Source organism: Gymnodraco acuticeps, unplaced genomic scaffold (assembly GCF_902827175.1).
Source record: "Gymnodraco acuticeps unplaced genomic scaffold, fGymAcu1.1, whole genome shotgun sequence".
Lineage (NCBI taxonomy): Eukaryota > Metazoa > Chordata > Actinopteri > Perciformes > Bathydraconidae > Gymnodraco > Gymnodraco acuticeps.
Window position 1 is genome coordinate 4,031,497 of NW_022992126.1, and position 20,671 is coordinate 4,052,167.

Genomic DNA, 20,671 nt, shown 5'->3' on the forward strand with positions numbered 1-20,671 from the left:
AATTCAACTCTGAAATGAGATGACAATAGTGGTAATGGAAAAGCTAAGGATGCCGCATGCTAATGAGCTCGGAATACTAACGTGCAAAAACTGCTATTAGTAGAAATGTAAATGCAAAAGGAGGTTTAATGTAGTGACAAACCTCTTTAGAAAAATCCATATTGTAAGGCGTAAGTAGACTAAATAAACCGTAATGCATAAGATTAATTTGACAACTTAGTCATTATTAAAGTGTTTGAATTTCAATTTAAAATGGGCTATTAGGTCTAAGATTGCAATGCTGATTACTTCTCTGGATAAATGGAAATCTAAAAATGTAAAACTAATGATACAAATTACAGTAGAATCCTATATAAAAGGAACTATATATAAATACATGTTAAATCAAGTTTACTCTTTTATTTTAAGGTTAATGGTTAGGTATAGAAAGTGGTGACATATTCTGAAAATATGCTGCTTTTGTGATTTACCCAGATGCATTGTAAATGTAATCTGTTAATTAGATCTGTAAAGGTTGAAAAGGTGACCACAGAAACACTTTTTAGTCAAGCTTTTTATTATGCATGTTATACATGTTTCTCCGCTGGCTTACACTCTATGTTAATGTTGTGTTTGTGCACATTTTTGTCAGGTTTCTTTCCCAACAGCTTCAAGGGGTGTGAGGCTTTTCTTCGTCACAAGATGACTCTAATCTCCCCTTCCATACTGAAGAAGTATGGCATTCCCTTTGATAAGGTAGGCCCTCATCCCCTTTGAAAAATGACTCTTCTTGCCTTTTATACGCCCTTTATTTACCAACTTTATTGAGATGGCTTTTCATTCCAGTGAAATTAGCAGTGCTCATTCTGAAATGTAGAAATCGGCAGTAACTTATTAAAGGATTTCATTCATTCTCTTTTACTTTCTGATTTAGAAAAGAAAATGGGAGGAGAGTTCACATTTCTTTTACTCTTTCAAACTAATCTCTTCCCCTATGTTTATAATAAATTGCCAGATTACTCAGGAAGCTGGAGAGTTCATGATCACCTTCCCTTATGGCTACCATGCTGGCTTCAATCATGGCTTCAACTGTGCGGAGTCCACCAACTTCGCCACTCTGCGTTGGATAGACTATGGCAAAGTAGCCACACAGGTAACATTCATGCACATGCTTCAAGTCTTTGGAACATCCAACAAAGTGCCTCAGAATACAATTCAATTCATGCTTAAAAATCATAGTCATACAGTATCAAACAGAATTGATTATAATTGTGTTTGCACTGCAATGCCTCTTTATGTTTTTCCAAAGAAGACAGAATATTCATACTCGTCTTTTTCTTCCAGTGCACTTGTAGCAAGGACATGGTAAAAATATCCATGGAACCGTTTGTGAAACAGTTTCAACCGGACCGCTACGCCAACTGGATGGTGGGCAAAGATTCTGCACCTCTTGATCACATACTCGCCACTCCCAGTACAACACCGGAGCTGCACAGCTGGTTGCAGAGGAGGCGCAAGAACAAAGCTATTTTGAATAAAGGGTACTGTATTCATATTCCAACACAGTTTCTTCTGCTTTCCATACAATTCTGTTAAAGAGAAGAGTCTATTGCAGCTGATGGTGGGAGTACATTGTTTGTATATTGATGACATCATATTGTTGAAAACATACACAGTCCTCATCATTGTTATTAAAGATCCCATTTAGTTTTTGTCCAATGCAACATTTGGAGAGACATCAGTCTGTGATGATGCCTGTAATTGTGGCCCTAGTGCATTGGATAGTGACGAGACAATGGCATTTGGCACACATAATAAAGTCACAAACTTCCACATTTGTTTCCTTAATTTTGGGCTTCAATCTTCTTTTATCTCAATCCTTCCTCACAGCAGCACCCACTCTCGTATGCGATCCAAGCGCCTCAGAACCACTGAGGAGCCCATTGCCCTGGATGGCAGCACAGCGCTGACCAGCAGCAAGAGGAAAGGCCTGGGGAGTCCGACTGGGCCCAAGGTGCGAAAGTCTGCTGCGGGGACAAGCTGCAAGGAAGAGGAGGAAAAAGAGAAGAAAATGGAAGCCGAGTCAAAGCACAAACAGAACCAGAACCCTTTTCAGCTCTCTGGTAAGCGACATCAAGTATACTGTATGCGTGGGTGTGATTTAAACAGCTTGACCGCGTGCTTATGTTGCTGTTTACCTTGTGGTACATTATATTAATTTTTCCTTATCCTCAACAGGTCCTTGCAGACAGATGTGTGTGGTCAAGGTAAATCGTGTAGAGAGTAATAGTTTAAGTCTTTCGAATAACTCTTACTGCAACCCCATTCCCTCTCCTGCTGCACCAGTGAAGAATGACCTAAAGGCAGAGACGGTCACTCACACTGACCCTCAACACCTCTCCGGGTCAGGGGTCACGAGAAGGACTCCCGATGGACTCAGACAAGGGCCTGAGGATACGCAGATGCATCTGGGAACTAATGAGCCAAGGTGTTGCTCTCCTGAACCACAAGACCTCTCACCTTCTCAGGACTGCTGTATCAGGGTCTCTCCCCTGGAGGCTCAAACACTCAGCTCGTCCTCCAACACAAAAAACAACTCTGCTGAGACTGAGATGAGCTCGTGTCCGCCTGACTATAACTCTCAAACATCGAGTTTCTCATGTAAAGAAGACACTTTAAGGCTATCACCAAACACTGACACTAGCATGGACACGGGTACTGAGAATTACACTAACAACATCGCTAAAGCAGAGAAAATAAACACAATTGTTGATACCAAACATACCAATCCACACTCCACTACAAAAGCACTTTATGATCTTAAATCTGAGCCAGTAGAGGGGGGTAGTAGCACATCATGTTGCTCCTTTTCCCCTTCAGGACAAAATTGCAATTTGGAGAAAAATATCACCAAGGGAAATCGTTGCCCTCCTCTGCTGCAGAGGAATGCAGTAGATATGCCACAACTCACTCTGGAGCCAGCAGATACGGTTGGAATCTGCCCTTTGCCACCTGTACTGATCCAAGAGATGCCCTCCCTCACCCCGGCTGAGTATGGGCTAACCAATGTCCCCAAAGCTACATCAGGCAGTCACCAGGTTGCACCTGTGCTTCATAGGGAGACGCTAACTAGCTCTCTGTCCTCAAATGGAGCCAAACAGGAGTTAAAAAGCAACTTAAAGATGTCAAAAGAACCTCTTTCTGTAGAACGTGCCAACAAGTGGAAGTCAGAGTCTTCATATAGCTGTAAAGGGGCAGCAGTGTCTGGTTCAAAAGGAGACGCGGCTCATTTAACTACCAATGCTATGCACAACATAACATCTGGTGTTGTCCATGAAAAGCTAAAAGCATCAGGAATTGCTGCGGAACAGGAGCATATAAAGCTGGAAAATGTTCCCACTGGACGAACTGATGCTTCCCCTCTCCAGGTAGTTAAGAGCAATGTACCTCAAACAGAGCAGAAGTACAGCCTATTAGAGTTAGCAAGCAAAGAAAACTCACAGCACCCGGCTCATAGGGACAATGCATTCAGTCTGAACAATGGTCTGCCTTTTTTAACTGGTACCTCAAACTATAACCCCCATACGCCATTATGCACTCAAGGTGACTCGGCACTACAGCTGCACCACCACACTACATACTCCCCTTCCCATTGTACTTTTGAGAACTCATACATGGAACCCAAACCTTTCTCCAGCAGTATTTGGAAAAACTTAAATTCCCAGGGTCCTGCAGTACTCATCCAGAGTCTGCACCCAGAACTCCCTTCTGACTTCACCCACGACCCGCTGCCTTACACCATGTGGACCGAACCTCAGTGCAAAGAAGTCACAGACCTGGAGGTCACAGAACAAGACCTACGTGAGTCTGAGAACCAGGAAGAGGAAGGGGGGCCTCTCACCTGGGCCCAGCTCGAGCCCACCTCACTAGTTTCAGTTGGCGCTGTTGAGTCCCTGGGCCTCTGTGGGGATTATGAGCTCCACCGAGGGGACACAGATGGGTCTGACGCCCTCTCCTTGTGCAGGGAGCTGGGGAGACATAGAGACACAGAGGAGAGTCTACACTCCAATACTACTGTTACACCTCTGAATATGGCAGGAGGTGAACAGGATGGGGTGTCTGACATGGATGAAAGGGGATCTGATGGCGAAGAGATGGAGCAGCAATGTTGTGTGAAGGGAGAGAGCAGTAGTGACTCATCTGATGAGGAGGAACAAGAAGAAGAAGAAGAAGAAGAAGAAGAGGAAGAGGAGGAAAATTATACAAGTAACTGCGAGTGTGATGAATCAGGCCTGGAACCTGGGGAGGTTTGTGCAGTGAGTGCTCTTTTACACAGTCATACACATTCAGTCTTTAGCTAAAGTTTGAAACAAATACATTTTATTTGCACTCTAATGCCTTTCACTGATGCCTGTTCCTGCCAGTACCCTGCCCTGTCGGTGAAGAGGACCACGAAGAGCTGGCGTCACCCACTCAGGAAACCCATGGCGAGGGCTGTACCCACGGCTGTCAAACCACAGGATGCCAGTGATGATGGTGGGAACACACACACACACACACCCACACACACACACACACACACACACACACACACACACACACACACACACACACACACACACACACACACACACACACACACACACACACACACACACACACACACACACACACACAGTTCATTGAAAGTTATTGCAAAGGTCAGGCCTTAAAAAACTCTCCCAACATTCAGAGAGTGACACATGTTCATGCTATAAGCCAAGAGACAAGCTCATTTCAATAACAGCCCAGGGACATTTCCTGTTGTGGTCTGAGCTGCACAGTGGATGGCACTAAGCCAGAAACCACGATCCTCCACTGCTTGCATTGCATTGAACTAGATTACAGTTCTCATAGGTAAACTAAGAGGACTGGAATTCACTTTGCTGTTTTATTACCGTTAAAACAAACTTTGACATAGTAATCAACACTTCAGGTAACATTAGTTTTTTCCCACAGCGTAGCTTTTTATAACCATCGTTTCATTCCACTCTGAGGTCACTTCTCCCTCTTCTCATTTTATGTTTCCCAAAATGATTTGACTGACGTCAATGCACATATAAACTAAACGGATGTAACTCAGGCTTACCACAGTAAAAATACCTAGAGATAGATATTCTATTTGTTTTCATGGTTTTAACAGGGTGGGTGGGAGGGGCCTCAATTAACAACTACTAGCGCTAGCGCACACACACGCACACAGTCACATTCATTATTTCTATGGCTGTGAAAGGGATGAATAATTCAGGAGGCATTTTAGTTGTTTATCCCTGAGAAATTACCATGAAATGACCATGGCTGTGAGGAGCCTATTTTATGATGATGAGAGCTCTTAATCATTTTGGGTAATTGTATAAACTGGCAGGCCGCTCTATTCATTGAAAATAGTTTTCATGTCACTTGAGGGGATTGTCACCAGATTAGATCTGACTTTACACCAAATCAGGCGGTTTGGCGAAAACACACATCCTTCCAGTCATGTGAGTGTGGGAAGTGAATTCGGGCTGGGAATTCTGGAACAATGCAGCGGTGTGCGGCAGAACATTTTAAACCGACAAACATTTTGAGAAACGCAGCCCAATGTCGTTGGCCAGTCACGTAACCAGTAAGTCGGTGAGAGAGTACAGTAAACGTTGCTTTCTCTCGCTGCCATGGGGATGGGTGCCCAAAAATACTTTTGTTGAAAGTTAAGGGTAAAAAACCGAAACACAAGCACTTACCCCCAACCGCCCAGGAGTTTGTGTAACAGCTGACTACATCGATGCTCGTTTTAGCAACTCTGTTGGGAACTTGATAGCGTGCTTCCCGCAACAAGCTCCAGCACTAGGCTCAGTCCCTCAAAAAGAATAAAGACGCCTGAGCAAATCATGACGCTCTGACGGAAAACAATAATCATGTAATAAAAAGTGTACTTGTTTTACATCGGAGTGTTGAAGTTCACGTCATGACGTCACAAATATTGGCCATTTGGTATAACCCTACAGCTAATGCTGGACCGCATGATTTGGTGTTAATGCCGCCTTAGCAGCAAATCTATTATTCAGAATAAGATTTATTACGAAGTAGGTTCACACATACCTTTAGCTTTGGTATATAGTGCTAAAGTCTGTTGTGCGCCGAATGCATATTATGTTTTTGATATTTAGGGCACACGGTTGTTTCTGATTGAGAACAGGCTTAATTAACATACTACCAGACGAGAGATATGCACTCTATAGTTCATGAATCATCATCTGGGCCATAGTAGAAAAAAGGTTAAAGTGGAATAGATAAGTGCTCTCAATGTTGTAGCTTTGTTTTGTCTCCACTTAGAGCCCCCTGAAGCAAGCTTGGCAGAGGAGGAGGAGGAGGAGGAGGAGCAGGAGCAGGAGGAAATGGAGGCGTGGGCGAAGCCCCTCATCTACCTGTGGCAGAACAAGAAGAGATGCTTCACATCAGAGAGGGAGTACAATGCTCATGCAGCCACCATGCAGCCCCACTGTGCTGTGTGCACACTCTTCATGCCCTATTATCAGGTAAAGCAGAGTTCAACTCAAATATAACCTGTGTTAGTAGTTGGATATAACACCGTTGAAGACACGATGGCCTTTGTTTTATTAAGAAAGCAAAGCCTCAGTAATAGTTAAGTGGTTTGCAGCTGTCTCTGCAAATAATTAAAGCTGAATAATTACCGGCGAATAAAATAAATATTGAAAATAATACTAATCCCGCTTGTGATGAATGTGGTTTTCCTGCAGCTTATCATTGTCTTATTACAGAACCAGCTCTTGTAATTTGCCACGGGCTAAAATGCCATCCAGAACCTTAATTATAAAGCAAATTAGTGGGGAAATATTTTATTAACCACCTCTTAAGAAGAACATGAAAATCATTCAAATTGTTTTTAAGGTTGAAGACAAAGCAGAGGACGACACACCTATCACAGCCAAGGACACCCCCACACCCTCTTCTCCAATGGAGGGACACACACATCCCTGTGGTGGTCTCAGAAGAACCAAGCCCCTTATCCCAGAGATCTGCTTTTCTTTCCGGGAGCAGAACTGCCCCCCAACTCCCACAAACCCTCTGCTGCAGGAAGACGGCACCTCCCCTCTGCTCTACTGCCAGGGCTGTTGCCTGCAAGTCCACGCAAGTATGTATTAATGTGTAGATAGTGTGTGTGAAGGTTGATACTGGTGTTGTAGATACCTCACCAAACTGCATTGTTTGTTTTTATATGCTGTGCTTGTTTTTCTGATGTCATTGTGATAGGGTCGTCAGGTTTGAGTCCCGTTTCAATGTTCCATCCGCTCTCTGTTTCCCTTTCTCTCTCTCTCTCTCTCTCTCTCTCTCTGTGGTTGGGAGTATTTTATTTCCCCCGTCAGCCGAATGAGTTTGATTCCTCTGTCTTCACCACACATACTTCCTGTCCAAAAGCCCCAAGCCAGTGCAACAAGGCCTCACAAACACACTATTTAAAAAAAAAAAAAAAGAAACCCCAGAGCCGTTCTGTTCCTCTGGACACACAGCCGCAATACTCGGTACATTATCTTAATCCCACATTCACACACTGAAACAGCCCTAGGACTCTTTCTCAAGCCATGCACATTTTCCCAATATCTTAAGCTTTCAGCCGGTCTTTTCTACAGACACACACAGATGCATGCAGGCACACACAAGCACACTTTTAAGGTCTCACACACTGTCGGGGAATCGACAGCTTTAAAATGACTTTTCTTCTCCCAGTCACTTTCAAACCCTTATACTTTCCGGCCTGTAGTGTTGATCCCACCTCACTTTTTACTTTGGAGGCTCTAAGCGTTATGCATGTGCTGTGTATGCTGCATGTGAGTGTGTGTGTGTGGGAGGGGGGGGGGGGGGGTGGTAAAGCAGTGTGGGGTCAGGAGCTGAAGAGTATGTCATTTGAAACTGATGAAAAAGCCACACGTTTAGTTTGGAGAACCGACGGTAAGTACAAGTTGATGTAGCTGCCCACCCCCTACTGTTATTTGAACTTGCGAAAGGAAGAGAGGTGAGCTTAGATGTTATGTTTGGTTTGGTGATGGATAGTGGGGGGAAAGAACTGAGACATACACATAAACAGACTTTAAGTGTTTCTTACAAATGAAACAATCCCCCCAGCTTATGTGTCTAAAACCTCTAGGAATGGAGTTTAACCAGCTGTCGGCTTTGAACAGAATCACATTTGTCTTGCTTATAAAGTCAAAATGTTTTTTAGTTTGAAGCCACAAGCGTTTGTTTTTTATAAAACATTTCTGTTCCTCTGCCACACCAAGAGCACAGACCAGAACTAAGAAAGGCACACATATTTACTAAATGTTGCTGATTCATACTACTGTGTATGTTTTGGGGTTTCTGGGGTTACAAAGGGTCTGAAACTAAGGCCTACTGTCACGCCAGTGCAAGTCTGGCTTTCTACAAAGTGCTTTTTGATACACAGATGAACACACTAACCGATGCATTTCTAAACAAAGATGAATAGATGTAACTCTTCCTCTTTTGTTGTCTGCATTTCTGGCTTAACCACAACCATTCCCTTACACACAGACACACATGCTCTCTCCATTTACACTTTTTCTGCAATACTGTGCGTTTCTGCACGATACAATTCCACCATTCTGTTGAAAATCATTGGGAACAAATTGTACATGGCACTTAATTCTGTTCTTTGTTAGCGATTTACCATTATCTCTCACACCTGCTGTGTTCTTTATGTTCAAACCATGCCGCCCGGTTTGGCGGTATTTGAGTCGGTGATAAAGATTGAAATTGTTCAGTTATTGATTCTTTACCAATTATTGTTATCTATCTCTTCCTCCTTTAGGTTGCTACGGTGTTGCCGAAGATGATGTCGGTGAACAGTGGTCATGTGATCGCTGTACAGAAGGAAGCTTTACTGCAGTAAGATGATTTTTCTCTTTGTGTGACAATTGTATTTGTAGATGGAATGTAGTTATACGCACATTACTAATAGGGGCATTGCTATTTTAGAGCAGCATTGATCAAAAAGACCAACATCTTAAATGTAGGCTTGATAGACGGACTCTGATTTAAGCCTCAGTGTTCCTCTAAAAAAAACAGATGTTGCTTAGTGAAGTTACTTTGTGGTTTCATTACTTGGTGTGCATTACCTTGCTTGACTTAGAAGATGAACACACTGGAAAATATATCCGTTCCGCAGTCGCATTGTAAATGCCTTTTTTTTTACTCTGAAGACTTCACAACAATTTGACCTATTTCCCCACACAATGCAGGTGTTGTATGTAAATATGTGTAACGGTATTGGTGTGTGAAATGACACCTTTTCTGCCTCTCTAACTCCCGTTTATGTTTTTTCAGGAATGCTGTCTCTGTAACCTCAGAGGTGGAGCTCTGAAGAAAACCAAAAACGACAAGTGAGACAGGCTTTTGTTCTCAGATTAGCTCATGTCTGATCTCCAGAGCTCACCCAAAGAATTGTCTGTGCTTCTTAATCATCATGATGTATTAATTTGTTATTGTGTATGTATATAGATGGGCTCATGTGATGTGTGCGGTGGCACTACCAGAGGCAAGGTTCAGAGACGAAGCCAAGAGGAGTCCTATTGACACCAGTAGGATCCCCATGCAGCGATTTAAACTGGTGAGCACACACACACACACACACACACACACACACACACACACACACACACACACACACCCTAATGCAGTGCTGGAATTCCCCAGGTCATTGAGGACTGGCTCAGTCCAATTAATGAAGTGTTCAGAGTTCTAATTAACAATGTGAGAAGAACATGCCTGCAATCAAAGCTAGATAATTAACCACTGGTGGGTGGGGGGGGGTTTGTTTATGTAGGGCTGTCTGTGTGTGGGCGTTTGTCTTTACATGCGTGGTTGTGTGTCCGTCTGCCTGTGTCTTAGTGCATGCATTTGTGTGTATGCGTGTGTTTGTTTGCTTAATGAGAGCTGGAGTGTGTCTCAGCAGACCTGACATGTTGCCACTATAGTTAGCTCTCTGCTGTAGGCACCATGATAGCTCAGCAGAAAACGCAGTGTTGGAGAGGAACACCGAGCACAAGATGGATAACAGAGACGAAAGCGGCCTGCCCATTCCCTGCTTACTTTATTGTTTCAGCAAAAAGTATAGCATGTAAATGAAAACTTCAGCTTTTTAAAGAATCGTATATGATTGATCAAGGCACGGGTTGGGACTTGGAATGTAGTAGCATTGATTTACCGACAATTAGATGGGAATTTTTGATCTCAAGGGGCTTTCACCTGGTTAAATAAAGGCTACAAACACAGTGCCCCTGCTACTTCACAACTTTAACGTTACTGCTTACTTCAAACACACCAAAACCCACACACACAACAGGCCTCTGGGCTTGCAATACCATACCCGAAACGATGAATGAGTAACGCTATGCCAAGCAGACATACATGTGACAACCTTGCAGCTGAATTCATCGACAGCAACTGACACAGACATTTAGACCTTATTAATATTTGCTGTTTTTGATCATCAAGGTTTTGTAACTGTCAACTTGGTTGCCTGCCTGACTGTTTTAGAGGTGTTGATTCACCTCTAATAATAATTGCTGTGGCGAATTTAGTTTGTGGTGCCATTCATCTGTGCTACATTATGCTTAAAGGTCTCTAGTAATCAACCCTTCCAGTCAAAACTCATTGCCAGTGTGTATCCTGGTGGAGAGGGGTTAGTCGAGGAAGCGGATCCCCTTTTTATTGTCCTAATTTAAACTAATAACAAAATTCCAACCATCATGAACAAAAATGGAGTGTAAAATAATTCAAATTGATATTAAAATACCTCCTACATTTTCCAAGGTGTTCCTAAAATAACGGTAACATGAGTGCATCCCCGAAAATAGTTGAAAAGATACGACTGCATTTACACTGAGAGAAGTTACCCACAGCACAGGGATATGGTTCATATCTGCTCATACCACAAAGATATGAGGCTCATTTTGAATATGAGAGCACAGACCACAAAGTGTCAGAATCTATACCCAGGGGCTAAAATCTGAACAAAATGAAAAGTGGAGTCCAGACAGGAAAGGGCAGGCGCTCATAAAATGCCTGTGACATTACCCTGATGATTGCCAAAATGTTTCAGATATTGTAATGACTAGAATTCTTTCTTTTGCCAATGCTTCGTTCCTTTAGCCGTTTGATTATATAAAGTTTGCAGCAGTGCCAATTGTAGCTTGACACCACAGATTATACACTTTCTACCAATGCAGCTAAAAGTATATGCTTCGATGTCGTGATGTTGGTATATACAGTTTTGGAAAATGTGTCTGATCTAAAGATGCAACTAAGAGTGCATTTTATTTAATTTTTTTCATGACGCCAAATATTTTATTTTTGGTGCCAATTTTCACTAATGAATACGCTGATGCAAGCACTTTTTGGACAGACGCATGCATTTGTTGATAAAACAGATGGCCTTCTTTTCAACAAACTCTGACATCTAAATGAAGGTACAAATATGATAAACCCCACAGCATGCTTGAATAAACAATTGCACATAATGTAACAGAAAGACAGGTTGGTATCTTCATTTACATTTAAATTAAGAGATATTATTGGTCTTATACCTTTTTTCTTTAGTCCACTTCATCATTTGTATGTTGGCTCCGTGAGCCACGAGTTCTCATTGGACCCGATGCCCCAGCAGCAGCCCGGTACATTTATAATTGAATATGGCACACACACAATCCCACACTGAACACATTCATAATTTACTGTGGGAATGTTCTTAACGCATGGCTCAACACAGGCATCCAAATACACCCCGGAGAGGGCACAGGCATGGGGTAAAGTGGGTTAGGCTCACACAAACACACACTCATTGAAACGTAAAACTATGCCGTCATCAATGTATTAAAGTACTTTATTTACAATAGTTGTTTCCCACCGATAAATGTTCATACACACACACACACACACACACACACACACACACACGTCCCTCAGTTAACACAGGTTGTGTGGCATGCCAGTCTGGATCTTGTCATGCTGGCCCCGATAGGTGGACGAGACAGTCAGGCCAGTTCATCAGCACCACAATGTTGTCCATAATGGACGAGATATGGGAAAGGGGTTTATGAAATGTAGGCCATGTTAGTCACCAAGAAAAGCACTGAGAAAAAAGTGCCTTAGTTCAGAAACTGTGAAACAAAAGATGCTCCATTAATACAACAGAAAGGAACTGTGCAGCAATAGAGGCTTCATTAATACTAATAAAAAAAGGGATACAATGACTTATTTTCACCAGCCATTTTAAATTAACCATTGCCTTTTAAGTTTGGAAGATGACCGCTCATTACACAATACCCCCTGATCCTCAAGTGATATCTGATTAAAGTAGGCTAAGCTGATAATTGTAAAGGTGAAGCCAGCTCCGCTAGAGGTTACATTTAATGAATGCTGCATAGGTCAACTAATTAGATCAGATATTGATTTTTCAAAGGAATGAACAAAGGGCACTTATTTCAGAGGCTTAGCTGATAAGAACAGAGACTTTTAAGAAAAGTTTAGCATTGGCACAGCATCACCTCCTTATCAAAGGCTATGCTCTTTCACCTGGAGCGATGCATATTTCCCAGATATGCACTAGAGAATTTAAACATCAGTTCCTGTTTAAGAATGAAACATGTCCATACTCCCACACATGCTGGTTAGACACACCGTGTTCTTCCATGAAGATGATAAGATATTGATATGACAGTATATCATCAGACTCTTTTTATAGGCTTTACTTCATATTTACAAACTAGGTAATTCCCACTCAGACTGACTTTCCGCTGAGGAACATCCTCTAAGGAGTTTGTCTATCCACGGGCTTATTATCTGCCAGCATGTGTGGATATTTCAGTATGGATTCCTAAGGAATTACATGAATGAATAAATTACCTTCAAAGAGATGTGAAGCCGCACCACCAGAGAGAAGAAAACAGGGCAGCGAAGCGAAAAAGAGAGCGTAGATGGATGTTTTATTGGGAGGAGAGTGGAGGAAATGGAGTGAGATGGGATGCAAAAGGGGTGAAAGAGGAATGGGTACGAGTAGGAATATAATGGGAGGATGTCGTCATTCTTTCCCTTTAGTGGATGAGATGAGGATTTGTGGGAGCAGAGGAGAGGGGGCAGAAAACCGAGGGGTAGTCTTAAAAATGTAGGTGCGAGTGTGTTTGTGCATTTAGGCATGGCAGTGTTCGGTGCAGGATATGTTGTGTATTTCACCCTTCACTGTGCACTCCAAAATGGAGGGGAAAAGCACCAAAACAGGCATTGCTGCACTGGTTTGTTGGGGAAACCTCAAATGATGTCATCTGATTGGACCATTTAGAGGGTTTCCTTGTGTTGTAGAGGAAAAATAACATGTTTATGTTGACTGGCCCCATTATATTCTCTTGTGTCTTAGTTTAGTTTACTCCACCGTATCCAATACCAGTGTAGTTTTACAAAAAAGTTGATTTCGAGGACATACTGTTTCTAAATGATGTTCGAGCTTCATGGAACAACCCTGCTATGGTTCACTTGGCAGCCTTTTGTCTTTCACTCACTTTTTCTTGAGCACATTCAAGGTCTCTCAAATTGAAATTCAGATTTTAAATTGCTTCAATGCTTTTTACTGCTTTCCAAGGCTACACTTGGTTTCCTTCAGGGTAATAAAGATACTCGATGACAATTTCTCTTGATGTTTGCCATTTTGCCAGGAAACATTACAAAGAAGCGGAAGATATGTTGGATGGTCTTATACTCATTTTATTCTACATTCATGCATATGTTATGTGCTGCATTTAACATATTACACGGTTCAGTGTATACAATGTATTATTCAACATTTATACTAAACTGAAGTTTCTCTATGAAGAAATAATGCTATTTTTCATTATTATCTAACAAGAACATTTATTTGTACCGTTCAATTACCAAATGGTGCAAAACCCTACTTTTAACTGACTTTGTATTTTCTGAGTATTAATGTGACATACTGCTAAGGGTGAGGCGTTGGTGTTGATAGTTTTCCCCGGTGTGTGTCTACAGAAGTGCATCTATTGTCGTAAGCGATGCGTGGGGAGAAGGAAGGCAGGTGCTTGCATCCAGTGCTCATGTGGCCGGTGTCCCACCTCCTTTCATGTGACCTGTGCCCATGCTGCTGGGGTCATCTTGGAGCCTGATGATTGGCCATATGTCGTGTCAATCACCTGCCATAGACATCAGTTGCGGAGTTCGTCAGCTGTAAGTAATAGGACAGGCGTTTTCCAGAGGTGTTGCCAGGTCTTGCTAAGGGAGAATGGACATGGCAGTGTGTTGCACTTGGAAAACGATCATACTATACTGTAACTTGTAAAAGAAAATAGGTGTTATTGGTTCTAGTGCAATATATTTTCTAAATCATTACAACATTGCAAACAACACTTGATTGCTGTCAGATGGGACTGTGAATGCTACTCACATTTTTCTAAATAAAAGTCGTGTTATTGTAGAAATATACATATCTGTAATGTTGGAATTTATTTAGAAAAAATATGAGGGTATAAAATGTGTAACTATTACATTATTCACAACAATGAAACGGGAGTTTTATGATTATCTAGAGTAATGTGTTTCTGGAAAGACTCCAATTTTAGAATCGTATTATTTTGTCCTTTTTCAGAATGAGTGGCAGAATCACTGAGATTTCTCAAAACCATGAACAATCAGAACGATCTGCATGGCTAGATGCTATTTTATATAAGAAAAAAGCGTTTGTTTTCAAAATGTAGTTAACATTTAAACGAAACGAAATGGAGTGCAGTCATCACTCACCATATAATGATGTACTACTATAGGAGTTTTAGTTTGAAAAGCTACTGTATTGTTGTCCTACATTGCTCTAATTGCTCTCTGTCTGTACCAGAAGCAGCGGGCATGCCAAGCGTCCATCTCTCTGGGCCAGACGGTGATCTCCAAACATAAAAACCTGCGCTACTACAGCTCAAAGGTCACGCAGATCACCTCCCAGATGTTCTACGAGGTCATGTTCGACGACGGCTCCTTCTCCAACGATACGTACCCTGAGGATATAGTGGTGAGGATATGTTTAATTAGCGGCCCCGCTCAAGAGGTCGCCTCCCAGTTGGACGAGGTCATATCCGATATTAAAACCCTCATTTGAAAGGAGCTTCTTTTTTTTCAAGCAGGATTATTGGTTCTCTAAATTGCACGAGGGATTACATATAATCTTGTTTAAATGTCTTACTGTAAAGTGTGTCACTATGAACCTTTTCTGCAATTGCTATGAAACGACATGGATGTCTGACAAAGGCCAATCAAATTAAAAATAAAAGGGACTGCCAGGTTGTCATGGTAGCACCAAATGATCACTGATATGACCGTTCGTGAAGAGTTGTAATTCATTGATTTGCTTAAGTGATTATAATAATGATTGAGGCTCACTGGGTGAGCTGTTACATTATCAGTGAGGTTCTCCTAATTTCATTAAATACTGAGCCCCAGCCTTGATTGACCAAGTCTTCCTCAGATGTGCAGCAAATTGTACAATCCTTTTAATTCTTGTAAAAAAACATTTTTTTAAATTTGGAGACGATAATGAAATTAAATATTTTGTCAACATTTCATATCTTTATCATGTTGTAGCTACATGTTTGAAACATAGACTATTCAAATTTAAGATTTTAGTTGTTGTTAAATCTTTTAACCAGAAAGCAATATGATGAAAGTGAAAATCTAAAGGAAATGCACGCATGTAGATAAGTAAGTGTTGTAGTGTGAAAACAGTCTGTATGAGAGGCTGGACAACAGTCTTTAAAAACAAAAAGTGATACATGATATTGTTTGCCTATATATTTAGATTATACACATGTGTGAAAAATAAGATGTTGTAACTATTGCCTATACATTCGTTTTTACCAATATTCAGGTTAGAAGCCAGAATCAAGTCTAACCATACATGTAACTATTGAAAACACAATGAAGAGCCCTTTTTATTTCATCAAACATTACATTTGAGTGACTTTTCTCCTTTTTTGAGAGCTTTTTGACTCGCACACTCTTACACAGAACCACCATTATCCCCTTGTATCTTTAGAGCAGAGATTGTATGAACTTGGGCCCTCCTGAAGTTGGGGAAGCTGTTCAAGTGAAGTGGCCCGATGGGCTCTTCTATGGTGCCAAATACCTTGGATCCAACGTATCCTACATGTATCAGGTACACTCACTCACTCACTCACTCACTCACTCACTCACTCACTCACTCACTCACTCACTCACTCACTCACACTGCACTGAAGAAACACACAATAATGACAAATAACAAATGTATGAGAGAGATGTTTGACCCGGTTTTGCAGATTTAATAATTTTTCTATGAATGTTGAATTAAATTGCAAGCTAAGCTGTGGGTCAAAGCGAGACGGCGGTAAACCTGTTTAACTCCCTCAACATCAGAGTCATGGTGAATCCTCTGACGTTGTCAAGGTCCCGAGAGGAGAGAAACAAATCGTGTTAAGAAAGAGGACATTTAAGTGGCGTGGAGATGAGGAGGATGAATAGAGATGTATAGGAAGCAAAAGCTATTCAGACACAGTGGAGGCAGATGGAGAGAGCGATAAGAGGAGGATGAGAAGGAGGTGACAATCTGCATTATTCAAACTCACTGAAATATTCAAGTCATGCAGCTTCCACTTAAGGCTTTATTTAGTCAAGCTGGGCGTCAATCATTAGTTATGCACAAATGCATCTGTGACGCACAAACTCAGTAAAAGATGGGTTAGATTTTTATAAAAAAGCTTAACAAGAACTTTCCAGTGTCAAGGTGTGTCTAGGTAGGATATAGTTTTACTTCAAGGCACACAGCGATGAAAAACCTTAATACCTTTAGCAGAAAACATTTGTTTTGAGAGCGGTGGTAACATGGAAATGGCTTCTATTAAAAATCTAGTAAAAGCTATTTGTTTCATCATTGAGAATACAAAAATTCTGATCCATTAAAAGTTTTAATATTGGTTTTAATGACTTTCAATGTATGATATTGTATTATGTTTACTTCCTTGAGACCTGATACACACTTTAATAGACAGTGTTGAGTTTGCACTATGGTTGATTGATGTTTAATGCAAACATCCTTTTCAGAGATAAATTAATTACAATACAAATTTTACATTTTGAAAATGATTTTCTAGCCTTATGCTTTGTACATATATTGCAAAAAATAAATTGCACAAAATAGTTGCGCTCCTATCATATTAATGTGTAAAGAGCTGGTGATCTTTTCCCTTTATGTTCAGGTGGAATTTGAGGACGGTTCTCAGGTGCTGGCAAAAAGAGAAGATGTCTATACCTTAAACGAAGACCTGCCTAAAAAGGTGAAACGTAGACTTGTAAGTATTAGACTTACTGGGCAGCAGAAACTGTAAAGCACACGTTTGACATGGTTAGAATTTATCTCCCACCTGGAGGGATTTCTTGCTTACTCATTCGGTGTTTTCTCATGTCTCATTTTTGCAGTCCACGGCCTCAAGCATGCGTTTCCAGGACGCCTTCTTCACCACGCAGGGGGAGAGGAAAAGACAAAGAACGCCTAATTCACGTTTCCAGAACGACTATGTGGCCCTGCCAGGCCTCCGTACAACTGCCAAAAGCACATGGGAGCAGCGCAGCCACAAAGGGAAATGAAGTCATGGAGAAGGATCGATGACAAATGAATGCTCTGAATTACCAGTGGATGTGGAGGGAGGCTGTTGGGTTGTGTGTGTGTGTGTGTGAGAGAGAGTGTGTGTGAGAGGATGCTCGCGTGTTGGTATTTTGGACTTTCATCTCAACTAAATGCCCAAACAACTTCCCTGCAACTAGAGGAACAGAGGAAACAACGTTATGGGAATGGGAGATTTGTGTGAGATGGATGATAACTTGCTTGTACATTATACGTCAGTGATTGGTGATGGGACAGCTGGACTCTCATAGAACAGGATAACGGAGGACATTGTCGCCTCAGTTGCCTATTGCTTTTACATCCGTCAGGGAAAATAAACGTGATTTACAATTGTCACATCACCCTTTTTGGAAATAAATGACACTTTTTTTCTTTGTACATGAAAAATTTAAATGTGAGGTTTTTCTAAATAGCCTGCCGATGGTAGCTTTTTGGGGTTATGTTATTATTGTTTTAAATAGTCATGCACTTTGCTTGTATTTTCCTCATGTCTCACTGTTTCTGATCGCATGTTAAACATCGTCTCCTAACTGCTCCTGCTGGAGGCCAGTGACACTACAATGGCTTCCCCTCTGTCTGTTTTTCATCGTTATGGACAAACTATGAAATGGATAAGCAAAATATAGAATTGACAACATTTTAAACCCTTCATAAGGGGACGGGTTCAGACGGGAAGCCATGCCTTGGGATTGGATTCTGTGCACTATTAACGTGAAATGCTACTGTTGCTCTGTTAAATGAAACACTTGTTGAAATAATTTAAATTTGTATTTATTTTTGGCTTGCTATAGTTAAAATATTGCTAACTGCTGTAAGGAAAATAAATAAAAAATGACTTGTTTTCTTATGAAATTGTCAACTTATTTCCACTAAGGGGGCATTTGCATTGCAGCAGCTGTGAAAAAGGCGGTTTATGTGTCTCTAAAGACATTTCGGTTATACAAAATGAGATGCTTATAATGGAAATTGGAACAATATATTTTAACAATAAATTGTGACATTTTATCCATTATAGATCATGTTAAGGATAAAATAAGTTTGAAAAGTGAATGAAAGATAATGGTAATAATAAAACTCCGTGATCATAGCTACCAGTAAAAGTCTGCCTTGGACCTAAGGATATAAGGCATATTGTTTCCAGCTGATTTGTAGGAACCTGGCAGGAAGTAAAATCCAGGAGGTATCTTAAGTAGTCATGGCGAGGCTGCTAAAAGTGTTGTACTCCCATGGATACCACGTCACAGCCTGCTTCAGACTGATGTAGAAGCCAAACGAATAAATGGTTCTTGAGGAAAATGCAAAACAAACACGAGATTGTATTCCCCTAAAAGCAAATCAATGATTTTCAAGTCGTTTATTGTGAGCATTGCCTCGACGTGCCTTCAATTACAATAACATTACTATACTTTTAAGAAACTTCTATTCAAGCAGAGATGGCAGTACACACATCCTTTACTTAAGTAGAAGTACGGATACTCATGTTTAAAAATACTCTGGTAGAAGTACTGACTACACTTCTTTACTCAAGTAAAAGTAAAAAAGTATGGGCTTCAAAATGTGCTTGAGTAAAAAGGACTCATAACTACCAGTTGTTTCAGTAACTGGTAACTGAACCTCACTTTATATTAATAGAACATTAAAGGTCTTCTATTTCAAATTGTAATTTGGTCATTGTTAGCTAATGAACAACACTGAACACTGAACAACAATTTAGAACACAAGCAAAGACAAACAAAGTGGGGAAATAAATGCCTATATTGTAGATTCTAGGGTGACTACCTCTTCCTTGGAAACAACACAACAATTATTATGTAAAAACATTTACATTTTATATAGGGGGGAACCTTATCAAAAATGTCATTTTTTATATAAGGGGGACACATTCATTGATGAATGATATATTAAGTTAAGATTACCACAAGCTACCCAGCAGTATGTCAAAAATAAATTAACTTAATTAATAGCGGCCCTATTAAAGTGAGGTATGCATTAATGATAATAATATCAAATACAGTATTCTGAAATGTGACATGTATTCTGGATACTTCAATCACATGTTGTTGCTAATACTTGGTTTTGTAGTGTATCACCTTTTAACAGAGTAGCAATACTGTGGTATTAGTGAGAACAATTAAATAACAAAGTGAATACTTCTCCCACCACTTGCCACCCAGCAGTCTTTTCTGTAGCTCTTATTGCAATACATTGATTTATCTAGTTAAGTATTTTTCTTAGCAAAGCTTTGTCTGTGTAATTGTATGTGCAACAATGCAGTATTTAGAACAGGAGGTTGAATATGGCTGCTTTACTTTGCCTGCTATTATCATTCAGTGATTTGTTTCTCATTTAAATTGTAATTGAGGACCGTCAAACGTAATTTGCTCTATGTGTCTATCACAAAAGCAACGTTTGTCCCTGAGCTTCAACAAAAAGGATGCGTTTCCTGTACTTCATATAGAATGAAGCACCATTGGATCATGATTGAAACAAAGTTGCAAAACGTATTGCTCTGAAAGTGAAAACAGTCTCATGGAGGAAATGTTGCAGTGTTGAGAACTGAGCTAATGACACAGCTCATGGAAACAGAGATTCAGAAGCTTCAACAGGGAGTAGACGACTGATCTGAAACGCTCTGCTCGAAGCCCAGAAGCAAGAAGCTCTCTGGATGAGGCGTTGGAAGATCATTTGCTGAGCCTTTACGATGACAAGACTTACATGAATGAGAAAGGCCCTTTCAGCAGCAACTTTCCACTCACTGCAGACTGGAGCCTCCATCTGTTTTCCAATATGGATTCATCAAGTTTTTAGCGATGCAAGAAGCCCTGTGAGGCTGGAACGCTCATTACACTGCCAACAAAAAGTTTCAGAAAAAACTCTGGATGATGCTGGAATAAAATGAGAGACAAATAGAGCAGCTATTTTTAGTAACAT

General features: G+C 40.8%; 1 protein-coding gene across 8 annotated transcripts in view; it reads left to right on the forward strand.

The window, feature by feature from the left end:
• kdm4c (lysine (K)-specific demethylase 4C) overlaps positions 1 to 18,587 on the forward strand; it is a 35,592-nt gene extending 17,005 nt beyond the window's left edge. Inside the window, exons 7-22 of one of the 8 annotated variants that reach the window (XM_034203313.1) lie at positions 632 to 735; positions 995 to 1,132; positions 1,324 to 1,520; positions 1,870 to 2,102; positions 2,218 to 4,295; positions 4,404 to 4,515; positions 6,331 to 6,533; positions 6,907 to 7,150; positions 8,843 to 8,919; positions 9,358 to 9,413; positions 9,532 to 9,640; positions 14,071 to 14,265; positions 14,927 to 15,097; positions 16,118 to 16,237; positions 17,316 to 17,408; positions 17,536 to 18,587. In XM_034203313.1, the coding sequence (XP_034059204.1) occupies positions 632 to 735; positions 995 to 1,132; positions 1,324 to 1,520; positions 1,870 to 2,102; positions 2,218 to 4,295; positions 4,404 to 4,515; positions 6,331 to 6,533; positions 6,907 to 7,150; positions 8,843 to 8,919; positions 9,358 to 9,413; positions 9,532 to 9,640; positions 14,071 to 14,265; positions 14,927 to 15,097; positions 16,118 to 16,237; positions 17,316 to 17,408; positions 17,536 to 17,703 (4,298 nt within the window). In that variant the 3' untranslated portion in view covers positions 17,704 to 18,587. The remainder of the gene's footprint in view (positions 1 to 631; positions 736 to 994; positions 1,133 to 1,323; positions 1,521 to 1,869; positions 2,103 to 2,217; positions 4,296 to 4,403; positions 4,516 to 6,330; positions 6,534 to 6,906; positions 7,151 to 8,842; positions 8,920 to 9,357; positions 9,414 to 9,531; positions 9,641 to 14,070; positions 14,266 to 14,926; positions 15,098 to 16,117; positions 16,238 to 17,315; positions 17,409 to 17,535) is intronic. The other 7 variants (XM_034203317.1, XM_034203314.1, XM_034203316.1 and 4 more) reach the window with 7 other exon arrangements.
• The last annotated feature ends 2,084 nt before the right edge of the window (positions 18,588 to 20,671 follow it).